The sequence below is a fragment of the Parus major genome, chromosome 4 (assembly GCF_001522545.3).
Source record: "Parus major isolate Abel chromosome 4, Parus_major1.1, whole genome shotgun sequence".
In the NCBI taxonomy this organism is placed as follows: Eukaryota; Metazoa; Chordata; class Aves; order Passeriformes; family Paridae; genus Parus; species Parus major.
Genome location: NC_031771.1, coordinates 18,672,881 through 18,692,905, shown reverse-complemented (window position 1 = coordinate 18,692,905; position 20,025 = coordinate 18,672,881). Strand labels below are relative to the sequence as shown.

Below are 20,025 nucleotides of genomic sequence, written 5' to 3'. Positions count from 1 at the left end.
AATGCACGAGCAGCAGGCAAAGGCATTAATCTCCTCAGCTATCCAGAAATGAACTGTCATGTACAGCAACTTGTTCTCTGCTCTTGCTGCTACCCATTCCCCTCTCCTCCTGCACCCAAGATCACCTTTGCATACATTAAGCAAGATCTTGGGGTACTGGCAGACTTCCTCCTGGGAGTGGCAGGCTGGGGCAATAGGAAGCCAGGAGATGCTGCAGTCCCCAGGCCCAGGCAGTGGTGAGGGTTGTGGCAAGTACAGAGGTGTTGGTGATGCCACAGGGCATCTGCTTTCCCAGCCTGCAGGTGATAAGTTTGAGGGGTGCTGTGCTGGAGATCCTCAGAACCTGAAAAGCTGATGTGTGCGGCGTGATGGAAAAACGGGCTGGGAATTCGCTGTCTCTGAAGCATTAGAGTGCATCCCTGCTACCTTGGCCCATTTGCTTCCTGGCTTTTGTGTAAAAGAGTCTTTTCCTAGCTGTCTTCCAATCTGTTTGAGTTTCTGCTCACCTGGACAGAGCATAAGCTGTCCTGTGTGAGAAGTAGGATCCTGGAAGAGAACAATCTACTTAAAAACCAGGCTCTGCTGTAAATTGTACAGAGCACTGTAAGTTCAGCGTATTGGCAGAGATTAATGTAACAGTTGGGCATTTTTTGAAGGGGGGAGGCAAATTTAGTTTAATTTGCAGTGGTGGGAAGTGCTGTGCTCTGTTTAGTGTCAGCAGTGTGACAGTTTACTACACGTTTCCCAGGAGTGGTTACAGCAGAAGTAGGCTTGGGAAAGAAGAAACTCAGTTTATAGAGATTTTTTTTTTCATTAACAGAAATCTACAGCCTCGGCTCCTGGGGCAAAATGCTGACAGTCTTGCTCAGACAATACCTGTTTTCAGCTGTGTGTGTAACTGTGTGTGAGTGAGCAAAATGCTGACAGTCTTGCTCATACAATGCATGTTTTCAGCTGTACTATAATGTGTTTTGGCATCAGCACTGAGTACAGTGGGAAGCCAACCAAAACACACCCCTTGCTTTAAGTATTACTAACGAGCTTCTGAGGTTTCTTCCATACAATTGCTACCCAAATGCACAGCTGCTGTTTTATTTTAGATATAATTTGCTTATGTGCTGTGATTTTGCCACTTAAAAGGAAATGTGGCTTGAAGAATGAAATGGAACCATTGCAAATGACCTTTTTGGTGGAAACCTCCACTTACTATGGCTAACAATTAATTTTACATGTTTTCTATCCCTTCTGCCCCAAGCCTAGTGCAATCACAGGATGTGACCTTCTACTGTATATTTAGATACGTTTGATTTAATACTAGTGGGGTTTCCTAGTCACAAATTAGTAACCTGCTGGATGAGGCTACCTAACTCCAAAATTAACTTGTGCTATTCAAGCCAGTTTTGCCAAATGAAGGGGAGAAAAAGCTTTTTAAACTAACTGGAGAAGCACTTTAAACTGTTGTCTCTGGTTAGACACCAAAATAAAGCAGGATCACCTCTTCCTTTGTGGTAGAATGGTATTACTATTGCACAGATGATAAGATTTTCCTGGAGTGTGAATAAATTAGATCTACTGTCAATTATTCTGAGAGTTTAAAAGTAGGTACAGCTATTTAGTTTTGATGTTGGCTTTTGTGAGGCCTCTGTCCCCAGTCATTCTATCTACACTTATTGGCTGTTAATCTTTATCCATTTGTAACAACATAAGGAGATTCCTGACCAGCCACGTTTCCTGGGCTTGGGAAAAAAATAAGGAATAGGAGGGATTTGGATTAAAAAAAAAAACAAAAAAGGTAGAGAGCCTAGAGGCAAGAAAGAAAATAAAGATGGAGGGAGAAAAGACATGACAGAAAACCTAAGAAAGGGGATGAAGAAAGAAATGAGAAAACTAAAGTGGAATTGAAATACGTATGTCTTGTGCTCAGATCAGTCAGATAGCTTAGGACTGTGTTTCTGTAGTGATGGTGTTTATGATTAGAACTCGACAGATTCAGCTGGGGCTGGATATCAGTTTCTTCACAAAGGCTGGGGATGATAGGGAGGGAGATTAGAGCACTGATTCATTGCTCCCTAGTTTTTGAGCTGACTTGCTGAGGAGTACTGAATGAATAAATATGATATGGCAACACAAAACATGCCCAGCAAAGCCTCCAACTTAATTGCATTTCTGTTATTCCCCTCCAGTGTTTCTTTATGTTTTAGATTAATTCATTAACACTTCTCCTCTGTCTTTTTGAGTGCAGATCTGTATTTTAAAAATCAAAACCAAAGGAATCATTTGCTTCTTTTGGGGCCAAGGCCCTAGTACACACAGCACACCTACTTGTGCTAAGGGAGTTGAGACCTCAGAGATTTAGAGTCTTTGGACTAGACTGAGATACAGACAAATGCAATTTATTGGAATAATCTGCACCATTTCTGAATGCTACTGCTTTTGTTAGACACGAGGAAGTCAAAAACGGGTATAAATGCCCCTGTGTCCCAATCCAGGCAATGCAGATTTAAGGGCCAGTTTGGCTAAATGCTCTTGTCCTGCATGCTGCACAGTGTTATCTCCTGTGGCATCTACAAGACAGAGGTGGATGTCTCTGTGTTTCTTATCCCTGCTGCTAGAGGCCATCGAGCCACAGACACCAAAAGTTGCCCTTTCTCTCTGTTTCTGCTGTGTACTTTCAGCTGCTGAAACACAATACTGTTATGATCTGACCTCTGGTGTAAGTTGCAGAGTGCTTCTGATTTTGTCCAAACCACTTCACAGCACTGTTGAGAAATGCCATGTAACTTGGTAGCAAGGTGTTTGTTTTGCAGGATCTGAAAGCCCCACTTCCAGTGGCATTTTCTGTTGACATCATGTTATCAGAGGATTATGGTTCCTGCAGGAGCCTTACTTTAAAATGGATGTAGCAGACAAGAAACTAAACAGATAAGGGAGGGAAGCAAGTCAGTGTGTGATCTATAGATTCAGGGGTTAAACTTTAGTTGCTGGTCTCTGAACATTCCCTCTGTCTTTCCATAAAACTTCAATGCTGCATCTGTTCTCAACACTTCCTTGGGATTTCTCTACTTTAGCTATCATTTCCAGTCCTAACTTCGATTACTGAATATTCAGAAGACTTCCTTTTCTTTCCCCCCACCCCTCTCATTTTTCTTGTTAGTGTCCATGGAGTGAGCTTGAAAGATTTGGAGGCAAAGGGTAGGATGGTGTTTGGGAAGGGTGACCATGCACTTTGCAGGTACTGGAGTTCTACCTGCTGGGATTCAGAAGTCAACAGTCTCAGAGCATCCCACAGCACATCTCAGAGCTTCCCACAGCCACTGCACATTCGCTCTCTGATCTCAACAGCTTCTATTTGAGCTGTCCTGGTGGCTCCTGATGTTGGAAAGGGTGATAGTTCACAGACACTTGAGCTAAAGATTGGGTTGGAGGCAAAAAATGTCGAGGGACTCCTGTCTCAGGCTTCACTTTGAATGTTAAGATTTTTTTTTGTTTTTTAATTGTTAGAGAGCTTGTGAGTAAGAAATCAGGAGGACTTAAGAATGAATGTGAATGAAATTAGTCACTGCAGGGGAAGATTTTCTGTCTGTAACCAATTTCTGAAAGAACTGTGTGGATGCAGACTACTTCTATAACTCATGAGAGGAACTGTAATGCAGTTTCCCTCTGTGGGCCTTGTACATCATAGTTTCCAGCTTTAGAAAAGGACAGGGTGGGTGTTAATACCAATGAACTTGCAGCATTCACCTGCCATCATCCTTCCTTTCCTGTGTCTACTGATGGTAAGGGTAGAGTGGCAAGAATAGAGATATGTTCACCTGCAAAAAAACATGTGCTCAATGAGCTGCACTATCTATGTGTCTCCTCAAATAAGCAGGCTCTGAATGGAAAACAATACTGATTAAATCATCCTGTATGTTTCCAAAGCAAATAAATCTTTTTTTGCTTTTATTTTCCCTCAGAGGGAGGAATGCCTTTGATTATTTTGTATTAAGATTTGGTTGAACAGCTCGTTATTAGCTTTATTAGGATATATAGTACACACAATCTGTTGGTATTTTCATGATGGAAACTATAATATTCAAGTGGAACAGAGTTTTTCATCTGCTTACAAAAATCTCATGTATTTACAACACCAGTTGCTAGTCAAAATAAATAAATAAATGTCCAAGTCATATTTCTGATCCTAGGCAATAATCTGTGTCTTTCCATCTGGCTCTATAAATACCTGGGTGTTTAATTCAATAAGAAGATATTTATATTTTCTATTATTTTTCTACTCCTTTTAAGGATTTTTCCCCTTTTCCACATCTGGTGTTCAGATTCCCAAGTCCCCCCCATTTTCTTTCCCCTTCTCCCCAGAAGCTCCTCCTTAGAATTCACCTAATGGATTTCTAACTCAATTTGGACTTCTGCCAGGATAAATCAACCACATACAAAATAATGTATGGTTCTTGAAAAATTTGCTGTGGATGAAATTAGGTAACCAGCACCAGGCAAATAATAATTTCCTTAAGAACCATAAAAAGAAGTAGTGAGTATGTAGATATTCATGAGGATTAATGCTAGTCTCAGGACAGCAGGATTCCCCTAGCCCATGGGGAGAGCCCTTGAGAGCACCCAAGACCAGGCTGCTCTACTGATGCAAAGGGAGACCAGTGGCAAACTTTACATCAGCTCCAGCATAGACAGACTTTGCTTCCTAGTCATTTTATAAACACAGATTTGTTTGTGATCCTTTCTGCAAGTGTTGGCTGTTTAGCAAATGATTCTGGAATGAATTTGGGAGAAGTATTGAAGGAAGCATCTGAGCACAGAGCTGTTTGCTCAGTTTGAAGCTAATGAACAAAGAGTGCTACCTGTTAAGCTCCTACATCCGTTTTGCAGATGGGACCCTGAACCTGGCAGGTTCGATTTCCCCAAGGTTACAGGAGAATATCTATCCCCTGGGTCTCAGCTCAACACCTCAACCATTTGGCCATGTGACTGAGCTATTATTTTAGGTATAGTCAAGTGTCCCGTGTTTTTCTGAGATGGAGTGGCACTGCTATCTAGATTAACTGTACACTTCAGATAACTCATGAAATTAGGATCCGTAACATCCCACTAGATCTCAGTTTTATTAATCAGGAGATGTTGGATCATCACTTCTTGATGAGACAAAAAAGCTTTCACTGAAAGTGTTACAAAACTGGAAGCAAAGCTCTGCTGCAGTTTTAATAATTGGAAAAGTAAGGGTAAAAGTAAGGGTAAAATTAACTGTTTTTGCTAGAAACAAAAGGTTGACATTTTAACCCTAACATACTGATCCAAGAAGCAAGCTTAATTATCAATATGAAACAACATAAAAAAGCAGAGAAAGTATTTGGAAAGTACCACATTTAGTTACAGATCCTCACCCAAGGTAGCGGTATGGAGCTCCTTTCGCTGTGCCGTAGCCATCAACGATGCATTGCACCCAGATCTCTCTGTTAAACAAACTGGTGCTGTGTAATGTGATTCACCACTCACCCTAAAATCCATTTGCCTGCAGCTGAGGACTCTGGCCTAAGCTCTGTCTTTGTGTCCAGTACATGATAGATCCTTAAGAGTGTGAGATAAGGTGGGATCAATTTTTCATTTGGTTATCATGTTTGGGACTCCATGTTCGGACTGTTGACATAGCAGTCAGATAAAGGACCTGAGTCTGAACTTCTAATTCTAAAAATGTGTGCAGAGTTAATTATCCTTGGATTTTTTTCTGAACTGTGTGCTTTGGACTATACCCAGGAAACTTGTTTCCACTATGTGTTGAGAATATATTTTATGTGCTGTAAAATGCATTCCACCATCTAACCAAAAAGGTTGTTAGGTCTTGTAAAAGGAGATTTTTTTATGTTATTGTAACAGGCACCTTCTTTCATGTTCATGTAAATATGGCAGGCTCTGTCCTGTGTGACAAAGAGTGCCTGAAGGGGACTTGAGAATGAATAGGTCTAACAAAAAGTATTTTAGCCTAAGCCTTGTCCATCTTTAATTAGTTATCAGGGTTAAAGAAGGGGTCAAGAGCCTGGAGCTGCTTCAGGACTAATGTGTCAAAGGGAAGTGAAGCCTAACACTGAAGAGGAAATGATGCTCCTCAGAGGTTTCATAATTTTTGACCTTGTGGCAACCATTATGACCACTAATGGCAGCTGGGGCAGAAATGTTTCAAATTAGACTTTGCTTTTCAGGTGGTTAGGAGGGGATCCCATGCCATCACACAGAGCCATCACAGTCTAGAATCCAAAATGAAAAATGCTTGAGAGAGAGGACACAAAACCTTGTGGGCTGACACTGCTGCTCTGCTGTTCATATGTTGCATCTGTATCAGGGAAGACACAACCAGCACTAATAGGATTGAACTCTACCAGCACAACCATTAACAAGCTGTGCTAATTTTCCAATTAAATGCCTATAGCTCACAGTTACAATACAGTGTGAGTGGTTGACAAAGTATCACTTACATGTTATTCCGTGAGTTTGTTACATGACAGATTAAGGTGATAAAGTTTTGGATATAGTCTGTAATCCACTTTTTTTCTTTTTCAAGCATGAATATTTTATTAGTTTTAAGTGAATCATGTGAAAGAATCATGGAATAGTTTAGGTCAGAAAGACCTCTAAGATCAGACAGTCCAGCTGTTAACCCAGTGCTGCTAAATCCACCACTAAGCCATGCCACATCTATACATTTCATATACAAGACATATATATATTTTTATGGCTTTTAAATATCTCCAGGGATGGTGACTCAACCATTTTCCTGAGCAGCCTGCTCCAATGCTTGACAACCCCGGAAATGGAAAGAGGGTGGAAACTTCCACAGGGTAATCACCACGAAATGTCATTGATGTCATCTGCTGTTTGTCAAGCATTTTATTTTCAAGTGCTGTGCTTTTGAGAACTGTGGCACAATAACTGAGCCAGCCTTATCCAGTAGCTCTGTAAAGCACAACAAATTTCCATCAGGAGTAATTAATACTTTGCAAAGAAGAATGTGACTGCTGGTCACAGGGCAGGTCAGCAAAGAAACAGGACCTTTGCCTCTTCATTTTACATTTCATGCTTTCAGTGCTCTTAAGTCAGCCTCACCCCCTGATGATTTTTCCTCTAGCCTTTTTTATCTATTTACATGGTTAGGCAGACTCATAGAAAATAGTGCTTGCAGATTACTGCATTAAGTTTCCTATATTGACAACAAGTCTCATAAACCTCGTGTCTCAAAGAACAGCTTGGTGCTCTTCATATGCAATAGAAAGTATTTTCAATTGCCTTGGATGAAATCATACCATCTTCTGGCATTTTCCTACGCTGAGTCCAATGCTAATGAGTACCCCCACCATCTCTTGCATGTTTAGGCAGCAGCTGGTAGTCTTACAGAGTTTGTCTCAGGGCAATGGTACTGGATACAGAACCTTAAATGTCACGTCTACATATGTACCTGCAGGTTTTCTCTTGAATTAGCAGTGGGATGTCTAAAAAAATTCCCTCTGTTACAGAGCACTGAGAGTTTTGTTTTCAATTTTCCTCTCATCTGGTTGATGTTAAAGTTTCAAGAGAAGCAGGAACTTTCATTATGATTTAGAATTAAAAAAACTGGGGGAAGGTGTCTTTTTCCCTAACAGTAACATACAACTTGCAAAACTCTTTACAAAGGTGGTATAGGGTTTTCCTTATCTAGATGTGATTCTCCTTACTCTGGTGCAAATCATTTGACTCCACTGGAATAAGTTGTTGATTAAGAGCAGTGCAGTTTAGCAGGGTAAGGCAGGAGAGATGTGTACTGCAAGCCCTGGGCAGAGAGAAGGAGGTGGCACTCTCAGAGCAGGGGAGATGGAGAGCACACTGATTGCTGTAGGCAACATGGTTCACAGTGTCCATCCACATTGTCTGTGGCTGAGCGATAACCACTTATTCTTTCATCTTCCTCTGCCCTTGGCTTTAGATCTGGGCATGCAGCATCCACATAAAATAGGAGCACAGAGAGAAGGGCACAGGAGGAGAGGGCTCCATGCCACACAGGGCTGCTGGGGAGGAGCACCAGCAGCCACACAGTTGGCTGCATTCTTTGACTGTGAAACCTCCCTGCTTTTGAGCTGCAGCTCCCCCCTTGACAGACCCCCAGTGGGGGACTGTGCACTGCTGTTAAAAGAGAAAATAGGGTGTTTTTTTCTCCCCTTCAGCTCTTTACAGCTTTCTGAGAAAGGCTGGTGGGTGTTATGGCTTGCATAACAAGCACGATTACTATATTAGGTACGGATTATTTATTTAGGATGGTCCCCTATAATAGGACTGTGCCCAAATAACAGAAACCTTCTTCCTGGACTCTCTAGTTGAGCCAATAATCCAGTATTTCAGGTGTCTGAGATGCCCATTGTCTGGGTTTTTGAAAGGACTTCAGGTTTGTGCCTGTGGCTGACCAGGGATCAAGCATTGATTCCTGTGCTGCTGTGAAAGTTCCTTTTTTTTTTTTTTTTTTCCCTAGGGGTACAGATGGACAGGAAAGGATGTGTTTGGCTTTTCTTTGATCTTCCTGTGTTTGAGAGGAAGACTTTTGCCCAGCAGCCTTCTGACGCATATGTACCCATTCAGTGCATGTGTTCTTTGTTAAGGGCAAGCAAAGCTTGGGCTTGACCTCCTGGGGATGTGTTGTTTAAGCTGAGGTGTGCTAGGAGAATCTTCACTGAGCTGCTGCAGGTGCAGGGAAAGTTCATTCCTCTTTGTGGTCTTTATTTATTCTGTTTCTGGACTGAAGTCACCCAAAAAAGATGAACATTGCCTGCCCTATCGATTTCTCTGTCACTTTTCCCAGAGTGTGCCTGCACTCTGCCTTCCCTGACTAAAAGAACATTTAATTTTGTGGGTGCTCAGTAAATCTGAGTCAGAAACTCCCTTGACCTTGCTCCCAGGAGGGTCCAGCAAAGTTCAGCAAGGATCTGGTTTGTGGCCTGCCACAAAACCAAGCCTCATCTTTAGGCACATAAAGGCCTGCTAGTGAATTCAGCTACGTGCAAGCAAGATGCCAACCACCAAGAATGGCCAAATATTTTACTGTTGTAAAATTGCAGTCTTCCTGGGCCATTTAGGGATACCTTCCCCTTTTGAGGTGCTGAAGAATAAGGAGTGATTGCCTTATTGCATGCTCACCTTGCAATCAGGCAGAGGTAGGGCTGACAGAGTGTTAAATGCTGAGAAAGCCACTCTCCTTCTCCCCAGGTCAAAGCAGGAAAGTGTGTTTTCTCTTTCAGAGCATGGGCTACACTTTGCTGTGCCCATTCTCTGTCCCTGGGTGGTCTCCAAGGCTGAGGCAGAGTTGAGAGGGCCTTTTGGTGTGCAAACTCTTCAGAAGTGGTTCTTAGAAAAAGTCCTGCTTTCTCCCAGTTTTTATTCAACTTGGACTAATGTTGGATTCATAGCTCCATGGTGTTACGGGTCTCTAAGGTGGAGACAAGGCTCTGTGGCATACACTATTTTTTGCTTCCCATTTGGTGGCACTGCGTGCCCTTCCTAGAGGATAGAAAACCCTGTGACTAAAGGACTTCCAGCCATGCAATCTTCCTTTCCTGAAAGAGCCTGCACTGAAATCCAAACCCTTGCCTCCATCCTGATAAGCTGTCTGGCTGAGCTAGCACCTGCTGTTAATTTCACAGTAAACAGTACTTGTTGCTCTAGAAAGCCTTTTAATCATAACAATAAAACCTGAACAGAAACCCCATCCATACACTGAACTCCAGCTGCCTTTCTTGCAACTCTTGGGGAATGATCTTGCCGAGTGATGGGCATCCAAATGCAAATAGAATTAACTTCGCAGCCATTCATTTTAAATTGCTCTTGAATCATTCTGAAGTAAATTCCATTTGAGAAGAATTTGCTTCAGGTCTCGCATGAAGAGATAATGGTCCAATATATTATCATCTAAGCAATAATAGTTCAAGTCTCACAGTTCAGATGTATACTGAGCTATATGCTGGGCTGATGAGAATTAAAGCTTCATATATAGTAATAAAACTAGTGATCTAGAGATGAATAGATTGGTGTACGGAGCACAATATTTTCCTGCCATAGATTAGAGCAGGGATACTAATCCATAAAAGGGGAAATATACCATTAAATCTCTCTTTTCACATGTTATGCATGGAGAGCTAGAATATGTACAGTTTTACAGGCAAATGCATGGAAAGAATAAAGACCTTTCCTAACATCAAAAGGTTCCTGACTTAGGCAAAGATTTGTTTCACCTTAAACGAAATCTGAACTAAAATTAAGCTAAAATTCCTATATGTGACAGCCCATGCCAGATTGTATCAATGCTGATTTCAGTGGTATTTCCCCTGTTCCTATAAATTTGCATTTGACTTTGATTTTAAAAAACATAGTTGTCAGATACTACAGAAGGCAAATAAAAAAATGTATCTGTATTTGGGCCAGCAACTAAAATAAAAATTCCAAATGAAGTTTATAGATTAAAGTGGCTTTTAAAAATTTATTTTCTTAATATGAATGAATTGCATGACTGGAACCAGTTTAGCAGTACCATTAATCAGGTCTTTTGTCTTGCTAATATAAATCAGTCAATAACAACAGATGGGCTGTACACTTTATTATGTGAAAATAAAGATGAATGTGACATACTGCAGAAGTAAACTTGCAGTTCAAAGTTACTGAGCACAGAAGGGGATTTGTTACAACAGGGGAGAACAATGTGTGTCTTGTGTTTGCGTTTGATCAAGGTTGTGAGGGGAACTTGCTGCACATGACATTGGCATAATGACTGGAAATCAAGTATGTGAATTTTTAGTGTTTGTTTGTATCTACACTTCCAGATCACTCCCAAATGGTTTAATTAGCTTTTTTTCCTCCAGACAAAAGGAAAAAAAAAAAAAAAAAAAGTCTAACTACTTAGGAGAGTTAAATAAGAGAGTTATAAAGTTTGCTGCTTTGTTGCACCACTGGGAGATGATCATTTTGAATAACCAGCTGTAACTGTCAGGAAGATGCAGATCAAAGTCTCAGGCAAGATTTATCCCCTCATACAGCAATGGAGCACACCATGAGAGGCAACCCCCATCCAAATTATAGAAACTGGCTCAACAGTCCACACAGTCATAACAAAATCATCCCTGAAAAATTTAAGTCAGAGTTTGACTTTTGTATGGAGAGAGGAATGACCTGTGTTTAAGTAGAGCTGGTCAGGAGATGGAAGTGTTTATTTGGTTGTTAGAAACTGTGTCCTCATGAAAACACAGATTCACTAGACTGCTTTGGTGTTGCCAGGCCTTGTTCTTTAGAGAAATGCAAAAAAATCCCAACACAGTCAAATGTCCTATATTGATATTTTTGTGTCGGATTTTTAGGAATATTTTGCCATATAATTACACTAACATTATAATTATGCTTGCAGGTTGCTGTGAGCATTACAATGAAAGCACGACAGCATATCGCTGTAATGAGGGGATTTAAGGCTCTTCCTCCTCAAAAGATTCTCATCCTGAGAAGCATCTGGCACAGGGGAGTGGGGCTTCACACCCTCTCTACGTGTAAACCATGATCCTGCCACTTCAGCCTGGTGTGCCCAGGTGACAGGGGAGGGTGCTCTGCCCCCCTGCAGCACCCAACCCTGTCTCTTGGGGGATGCAGGAAACACCAAGTGACTTCCCACTGTGGTTCACACAGGTTGATTAAGCCACTTATTACCTTTCAGTAGTGAAAAGCAGGAGCAAGGGTCCCTCAGTGCTAGTGGAGGTAGACTAGCTTTGCAGTGGAATTGCTGTTTTTTCTACCAAACCCAGTCATGGTGATATTCTATATGTTCCTCTTGAGAAACTGTTCTATAAAAAACCACCATTGTTGCTATTAACAGCAGCAGTATGAGGGCAGGGATTGAATGAGCATTCTAAAGTTTAAAAATAAAAAAAAAAAATCTTTCTTAGCCACTGTCTTATATTTTTTTCTGAAAGTGACGGTTTTAAATGTCAGTTTCCAGGGACGTGGCAGCCTTTGAGCACTATTTGTGTGACAGTTTGTGAACAGTTTCCATCTATATCCCTAACATTTAAGAGCGGTTCAGATGCCTCTTGATAGAAATGAGAAAGAGTGTGGAAAAATAAAGCTGAGCTTTATTGTCGCTCAAGAAGAGTAAGGAGGAATCACAGCAAGAAGGCAGTAAGAGAACAGGCATGTACCTAACTGTGGAAGATGTCAGGTTGGTGGAAAAAAGCAAGTATCACCACAATCAAAACGTGAGACTAGATTGTAATGTACTGAGCAGTACTTTGAATGCATACAAATAATACCTAAACTTCATAAGCGGTTACCTTCAGGAGCAAAAGCCAAAACCCACAGCCATTTTCCTGGCTGATTAAAGAAATAGTCTTGAAATCCTTTGTTCTTTTTTGCAGCTTGCTGATCCCTCCTTTTAGATTTTCTATTTATCTTTGATAAGGTGCATTTAATTGGTCAGGCATTGTAATTATTGCCTTTGATAATGTGCAGAAATTTAGTGGTGAAAATAAATACATTTGTTCTTCCAGTCACCAGAAATTAGTGAAGCAATACTTGTTTAATTATAAAACATATGTGTGCTTTGTTAGTTTCCATCTGTCTGCTGGCTGATTTGCAATTAAATGACCAGAAGAAAAAGATACGTCCTCTGGCAATTTAGGAGAAATGATTCATCTCTAGTGTTTCTGTGTCGTGGATGCCTATGGAGCAGCATGTGGGAGAGGAGAAGAGGGGAGGTGTGCATGGAAGGGGATGAGGAATGCCAAAAAGCCTCTTGATTCAGTTCAGACATGTTTCATTGTCATGAAACCAAATGAGGACTCCCATTAATTTACTGCAACTCAGCTTTCTTTTTGGAAAAAAAATGGGGAGTAAAATGGAGCAAGGAAGAAATACCTAATGAGGAGAGGAAATAGGATTGCAGAAGGAGGCTGGTGTGGTCAGAGTGAAAAGGAAACTGCTGAAATAAAAGGAAGTATGGGAAAGTGATAAAAAATTAAATTTAATTTGAGTATCTGGAAATGATTAGTTGGAGATGGAAATGGAAGTGTTATAGTGTGTCACAGATTTTCCCTTTGCTAGAAGAATGTCAGGCCTTATTTATTGGCCCTTTTTTCTATCTTTGAACCAGTTCACTTCTATTAACTCTCAGGGAGTGATGCAGCAGTGAGTCAGACCTAATACTCCTTATAAAATGAGACACCAAGGACAGGAGTATTTTTAAATCTATATGAAGGGGGGGATGGGAAATAGAAGAAAAATGGTGAACGTATGTTCTTTTCATAAGCAGTTTAGGAGGTTCACAAAATGGTTTGCTCTGTAAGGTATTGCCATCACTGATGGACATGCAGTTTACCTTTATATAGCTGCATGTACCATATTACCTTCTTCCCCTCTCTCCTTCATCTGTCCCTGTTCCTTCTTGTTTTTCTGAAAAGCACTAGCTGGAGGGAGACTCATGCCCCTTGTAATTCTGGACACAGCCTGCACAGAGAAGTCTCAGGTTAGGGGAGGGAGCCATCTGAAATTTCATCTTCATGAAGACTGGCAGGGAGGAGATAGCCAGCCAGTATTTTCAGTTGGATGTTCCGTGGTGTTTTATTGGCCAGCATCAGCATCCCTCACTGGGTATAATGATAACTGTGTCAGAGGCAGAAAGGGGAGATTGAATGAGGCCTTCAGAACTGCCAGCTCACCACTGGTGGGTCTGTCAGGAGCTAGTGCCCCCCACCCCTTTACTGCTCAGAGCCTCTTGGATGTTCCTGTGCTCTGATGGCAGGTGGGGAGGGAGATGGGGAGAGGGTTATTCTCCACTGAATCTGCTGCTTTCTGATGTGGAAGACTTCCTCTGCACAAAGGGGCAGAGGGGTTGTAAAAGAGGATTAGTGAAGAGGGAGGAAGAAAGAGAAATACGCACGTTTGGTGCTTTCAGTCTTGCCTCCTGTGCAGTGGATTCTCTTCCTCCTTCTCCAGACTTCTTTCATTGACTTAATTCTTTACCAGCAGCACCAGAGAGGTGCTGAGGTTCCTTATGTGACTGGCATGTGTCCATGTTTGCCCACAACTTCACCATTTCACAGCTGCCCTGCCCCATGTCCGAGCTCCCATGTCCTCTCCAAAGCAAGCACTGCACGGATTCATGTACTACTGACAGAAGGAATCAAGCATAGCTTGGCACCTTCATTAGCAGTCTTAGCAGGAGAGTCAGAGTACAAACAAAGAGGTGCAGGCTGTACTTGCATTTAGTCTTTTGCCTTCAGCAGATTTCAAGTTGCTCATCTGAAACAAAAGGTACTGTTTCCTATTTGGATCAGCCTCAGCTGGCAGTAGCTATTGCACGCACCTGATTACACAGTGTGATAAGTCACTTTTGAAAATGTAACCTTGAAGCCTCTGAAGGTTTCTATTATTTCTCTTTATGGTTTTGCAGGCAACTCTACCAAGCACTAACACAAAGCTTTATTGCTGGTATTGCCAATGGTGGTAACAAAGGACTGATCCCAGACTGTGAATGTGCACATCCCTGTCACATCACAGAGAGGAAAGAATGCTCAGGATGTAAAGAACAGTTTCTTCCAGTCTGGAAACAGCAGTGCATCTAAGTCTCAGTTTAGGAATGCTTCTAAGATAACATTTTATTCAAAGAGTATGCACCTTTTTTAATTTTCATGAAGTTTTTGCAAGTGTCTACTAGCTGAATTTTGTTTCTTTCATTTTTCCTTTACAGATGATGACTTTTTTCATGAGCTTCCAGAAACTTTTCCATCTGATCCTCCAGAGCCATTGCCCCACTTCCTCATTGAACCCGAAGAGGCTTACATTGTGAAGAACAAGCCTGTGAATCTGTACTGCAAAGCAAGCCCAGCCACGCAGATCTATTTTAAATGCAACAGCGAGTGGGTTCATCAGAAAGACCATGTGGTGGACGAGAGAGTAGATGAAACCTCCGGTGAGTTTGTATTATGTTGTGAAGGGATGAGAATGAACACCATTCATATCAAGTCCCCTGTTGTAATCTAGCATCTGTTTCACATGGCAGCTGCTTTTCTTTATTCCTGTTACAGCTGTGAATTCTCTATCTGGCATTACAAAACGTTCCTGTCATAACACAGGGCTTGTGCCTGCATCCAGGTCAGCTCGTGAACAGGAGTGTAGAGCACCCTGACCAAACCAAAAGAACCATGCACAAACAAAATGAAATTCCTTTCTTCATACAGGTCTACTCCCAGTTCACTTCCTCAGTGTCACAAATTCACAGTGGTTGCGCTGTGTTGTTGTCACAGACTGAGAAGCACATTCTCCCCAAAGTGTCAAGGAGCAATTGGGTTGTTACCAGAATGATGTTTTCTTGGGGAGAATTGAGAAAAAAAGGAGAAATTTAATCAGTTTTCAGCAAGAAAGAAGGAGAAAACACACCTGGGCGCACTTTAGAGCATTATTGATCCAGAGCAAGCACCTGGCTGTTATTCATTGCACTTCTCTGCCTGCTCCGTAGAGCCTCTAAGAAGGAGAGCTACAGGATCTTAGCGTCCTTTCTCAGTCAATACCAGAAATCCCACTGACATTCATGGAAGTAAAACAGGATCCTCGTAGCACAAAGGAAAAAAAAAAAGGGGGTGGGAAGTTATGGTTAAAAACTTGAGTAATAAAGCAGTGTTTGGGAAGACTGGTAATCAATAGAGCCTGAGACACATGCAAGGAGAGAAGCAGGACTTACTGCTGTTTTGATGGCTCTGAGAAATAACTGGATACCAAGCGAGAAGGTACTTTCCAGTTGGGAATTACACCACCACTTGGTCTAATTACTTAGAAAAATAACTCCACCAGATGTCTTGGAAGTCTCTAGTGAACCAGGTTTTATTTGTTTCAGCTCATTTATTTGCACAGCCATCAAAAGCATAAACTTTTCTTGGTACTCTCACTCGAAAAAGAAAAGGTTGGTGTAGGAAGAAAGACTGTAGAAAAAAAAAAGTCTGTATTAGACTTGGGGGCCTGTGTATTCATTTGTAAAAATTTGCTTTTCCACAAGTTGACTGCAGGAGAAATACTTTAAAAAAAAAAGTTCATGTTACTTAATACATCTTCAGGGTTTTTCATTCCATGGGAGCCCAGCGGAATGAAGATGGGCAAACAGAAAGACACCTATGACCAGGTTAATTTTTTAAGTTTTCATGAACATCACCATTTAGAAACATCAAAGTTTTTCACTACAGGTGAAATATTTGGTTTTTTTTCTCAAAAATCTCATTGTGGGAAAACTTGGTAAACCTATAAAGGAAATTGCATGCTACAAGCATAAAAAGCAAACCTTTAAATGAGAAACATCTAAATGTTTCAGAGGACAAATATTTTGCATAATAAACATCATCAATTATATGCAAATGAGAACCGTTATCAATTAAAGATTAATATCATCTACTGGAGTTAAATGAGGGGAAGAGGGTGTCAAAAGCTGTGCATGTCAGATTATTAGCACAAGAGCCACAAACTTAGTTGCACTAATAGCCTGTTAAAATGAAACTGTCATCAAAATCCAAATTTGTCATTCAGCCTGGTTGTTGCCAGAATATTGGTTAATGCATGTCACAGCTGCAGTGTTTGTGCACCTTCCTGTACGCAGGTTTGGAATCTAGGGCTCATAGCACATAAGTGGTATAGAAATGGGCAAAAAAATTAATTAATTGTGGTGAAATAGTACTTACTTTAAACCAGTGGAAGCTCAGGAAAATATATCGGCTGCAGATTAAGCTGCAGAAAAAAATTGCAGGAGACAGTGACTGTGAGGGTTCATTCCAGCACACAGAGAAGGAGATATCAGCTTGGCAGCTTGCACCAGCCAGGCTGGCAAAGCCCTTGGACTCTATTACTTTTGAGACTATTTTGGTTCCTTTTGCTATTTTTGTCTAGCTAGTGCAGTTGTAACCTAGGGCACAGAAGTAATGACTGAGCTGCTCAGAGAGTGATGTAAGGATCCCTCTAGATCCAAACCTACACTGCTGCTGTTGCTGCCTCCTGACTTGTGGTTAGAGAGGCAGGAGAAACTTCCCACAAACCAGATTAGGTCTAGACTTCCCATAGGTAACCTGGGGCTCAAAGGGATCTGACTTACACAGTGTTTCTGCATGGACAGTCTTGTAATCCCAGCAACTGAAAACTGTGTGCTTTCTTCTTTCCTGGTATTTCACTCTTCCTAAGGTCTGCTCTGCCTGCCTATGAAAAGAGGACCATGCTGAAGAGATCTGCTGCTGCTGCTGGGTTTGAACCAGGCTTTCAATTCTTGGCATAGATAAGCAAAGCAAAGGCAAACAGACAATAAAATATGAGAGGAAAAGAGTAAAGGTCACTTGTGCTTTCCTTTCTAAAGGATGAGTAATCAGGAAGAAAGTGAACTAAAATACAGGTGTGATGCTAGTAGTACATCATCTTGGGATTGTAAATGATGCATGAAAGAGAGAAATAGGTTTTGATTTGCAAAAGATTATGTGTTCATGGACTTTGAGCTTGTGCCCAGGAATGAAATCTATGTAGAGATGATGAACTCTTCTTATAAGGCAAATTTGTTTCCGTCATTGAGAAGACCAGAGAAAGCAGCACAGCAATAGCAATGGCACACAAGGTGGAATTTGAGTGCAGCCAAACCTCTCATTGAAGAGAGCTGTTAGATTGAAATGTTGAATATATTAAGAAATTTTAACTTTTAAGGGAGAAAAATAAATATTCATGTAATTTTTCTCGGTATCTTTTTCTTTGTGAAAGAGAGAAGGTACAAAATAAGAGTAATAGTTATATATACTTTGCACTCTGAAGTATTTTTAAACAGTGGATAAAGCATTGCAAAGAACATGCACAGGGACTCTGTGGGAGTTGTTGCCTTCTGGTTGGAGAGGATGAGAACCATAATAGTGACAGGGTGTTCTAGTACCACTTTATTTAATTAAATTAGCCTGAAGAGAGAGCCTTGCAAAATATTTTACGCTGATTGAGTCTGAGAAACCTGAGGCTTTACATGGAAGATCATTACATTCTGTTTTTAAATCCTCAGACTCACTGGAATTTTTCTTCTTTGTGCAAAAAGCTAAGGGTTTTCATAAAAAAAGTCAAATGGGTGCTTTGGAAATGTCTGGTGCAAATCTTTGACTCTTTCATTTCCTATGTATGTGAAATACAAGGCAGGGCATTGTCTTTTTTATGGCTTTATGTCTCTGGAATATTTTTCCGTTAATGTAGAAAAGAATAAGAATACTGGTTTTAAAAAACAAAGATGAGAGTTCTTTTGAGAGAACACATTTGATTTTACGGCTGACTGTCATAAAAGATAACAGCAACAAAAATAAAAGGAGCCCTGCAGAACTGATGCTTTTGGGGGCAAGAAAATCCTGTTGTTACAGGGCAGGAAGTTCAATAGCATCAATAATTGTTAGAGCAATTCGTGCATGTTTTCCAAATTACTGTACCTCTGAAACTGACTGTGGCAAAAGATTTATTTTTTTTTACAGGGAGGATGGTAAAACACAGAACCAGGTTTCTCAGAGAGGTGATGGATGCCCCATCCCTGGAAACTTTCATGGCTGGGCTGGATGGGGCTCTGAGCAACCTGATCTGGTTAAAGATGTCTCTGCTCATTGCATGGCATTTGGACAAGATGACCTTAAAGCTCCCTTCAAACTCACCCCATTCTCTGACTCTGTGATTTTATTTTGTATGTGTGCTTTTATGGAGAACTATTTTCCAAGACACACACACCAGTTCTGCAGTGGTGAGAGAATTGTGAATATATAGAAAATCAGTGTCTTGCACCCCTTTCATTTGTTAAGAGGGATTAAATGCTGCTACATCAAACTCCACATCCCAGTGACGTACAAGAGAAAAGCAGAAAAAAATCTGGAGCTTTTTTTTGACTTTCCAGTTTGCATATACATTGTGATATTTTCCTCTTGACTATTGAGGTAAAATGGTCTATAAACTCCCTCCCTGCCCTCTGCAATGCCAGGGACATATTCCTCTTCTCTCTCCTTCAAGCAAGGAGAAAATGTTTGTGATTCTTTAAGTGCTAATTAAATAGACATATTGGGCAATTCACCCAGCATTATTGTTTGCCCACACTGTCTGTCTTCTTTGGCTGGGATGCACAGGGAGAGGAGATCTTGGGGAGTTTGCTGATGACCCCTTCCTTTTGTCTGATTAAGAGAGTTTATCAAATCACACTTGGAGTGGACAAATATGCACTTCTTTTTAGAGAGAAACCTGGCTTCTTTTTTCCAGTTTCTTTACACAACCACCACTGAGATTCTGACACCTATCTCCCACCATTACCTTTCCCAATTAGTAAAGTATTTCTGGATGACTTGCAGATTCAGCAAAAGGAGACTGAGCTTTTGACGTAGGGTCAGCATTGATCTGGCAAATAGGATTTTGTTACCTTAAGCAATGGGTTTGGCAGCCTGTCGAGGGAGTAAATACCCAGCTAGCCAAGTCTTTCATAAATCACCCTCTCAACAGAAAGATCAAGGATTGACATCTGCCCTTTTGCCTTTAAAACAGCTCTTACAGGATCCTGCAACCATGACAGCAGTGGGGAAACCATCACAGTCACTGTGCTCTTCTGGTACCATGTAGAGAGGCAGGAAAATCACTTCCAGCACAAATTGCTCTGTTGCTTCATCTGCTTGTTTGTGTGTATACATCTCATGAAAGCCATTTGTTTTGGTGTTTGTCACACCACATATTAAAAGGCTGCATTGCCCTAATGTAAAAAGTCATTGTTTAAGCTGGGAGTTCTGATTATACAGCAAAAGTCATCATACAACCTCTCATTTTGAGAAGTTGCATTCATTAGTCTTAGTATTTTTCATAAAAAAAACCCCTGTTTTTCTTAGTATTGCATACCTTTGAATAACAGTGTTGAAGAACTTAATTTGGCAGCCCAAATACAAAATTTCAGTTCCCCCTATCCCCAAGTAAGCAGAGCTCAGGGAGAGATGTGGAGGGATAATGTTTTACTCATTTCTT

General features: G+C 41.0%; 1 protein-coding gene across 2 annotated transcripts in view; it reads left to right on the top strand.

Annotated features, from left to right (window-relative positions):
- The window catches only part of UNC5C (unc-5 netrin receptor C), a 243,244-nt gene that overhangs the window by 141,013 nt on the left and 82,206 nt on the right, over nt 1–20,025 (top strand). For both annotated transcript variants that reach the window (XM_015625754.3, XM_015625753.2), the window contains exon 2: nt 14,744–14,965. In XM_015625754.3, the coding sequence (XP_015481240.1) occupies nt 14,744–14,965 (222 nt within the window). The remainder of the gene's footprint in view (nt 1–14,743; nt 14,966–20,025) is intronic.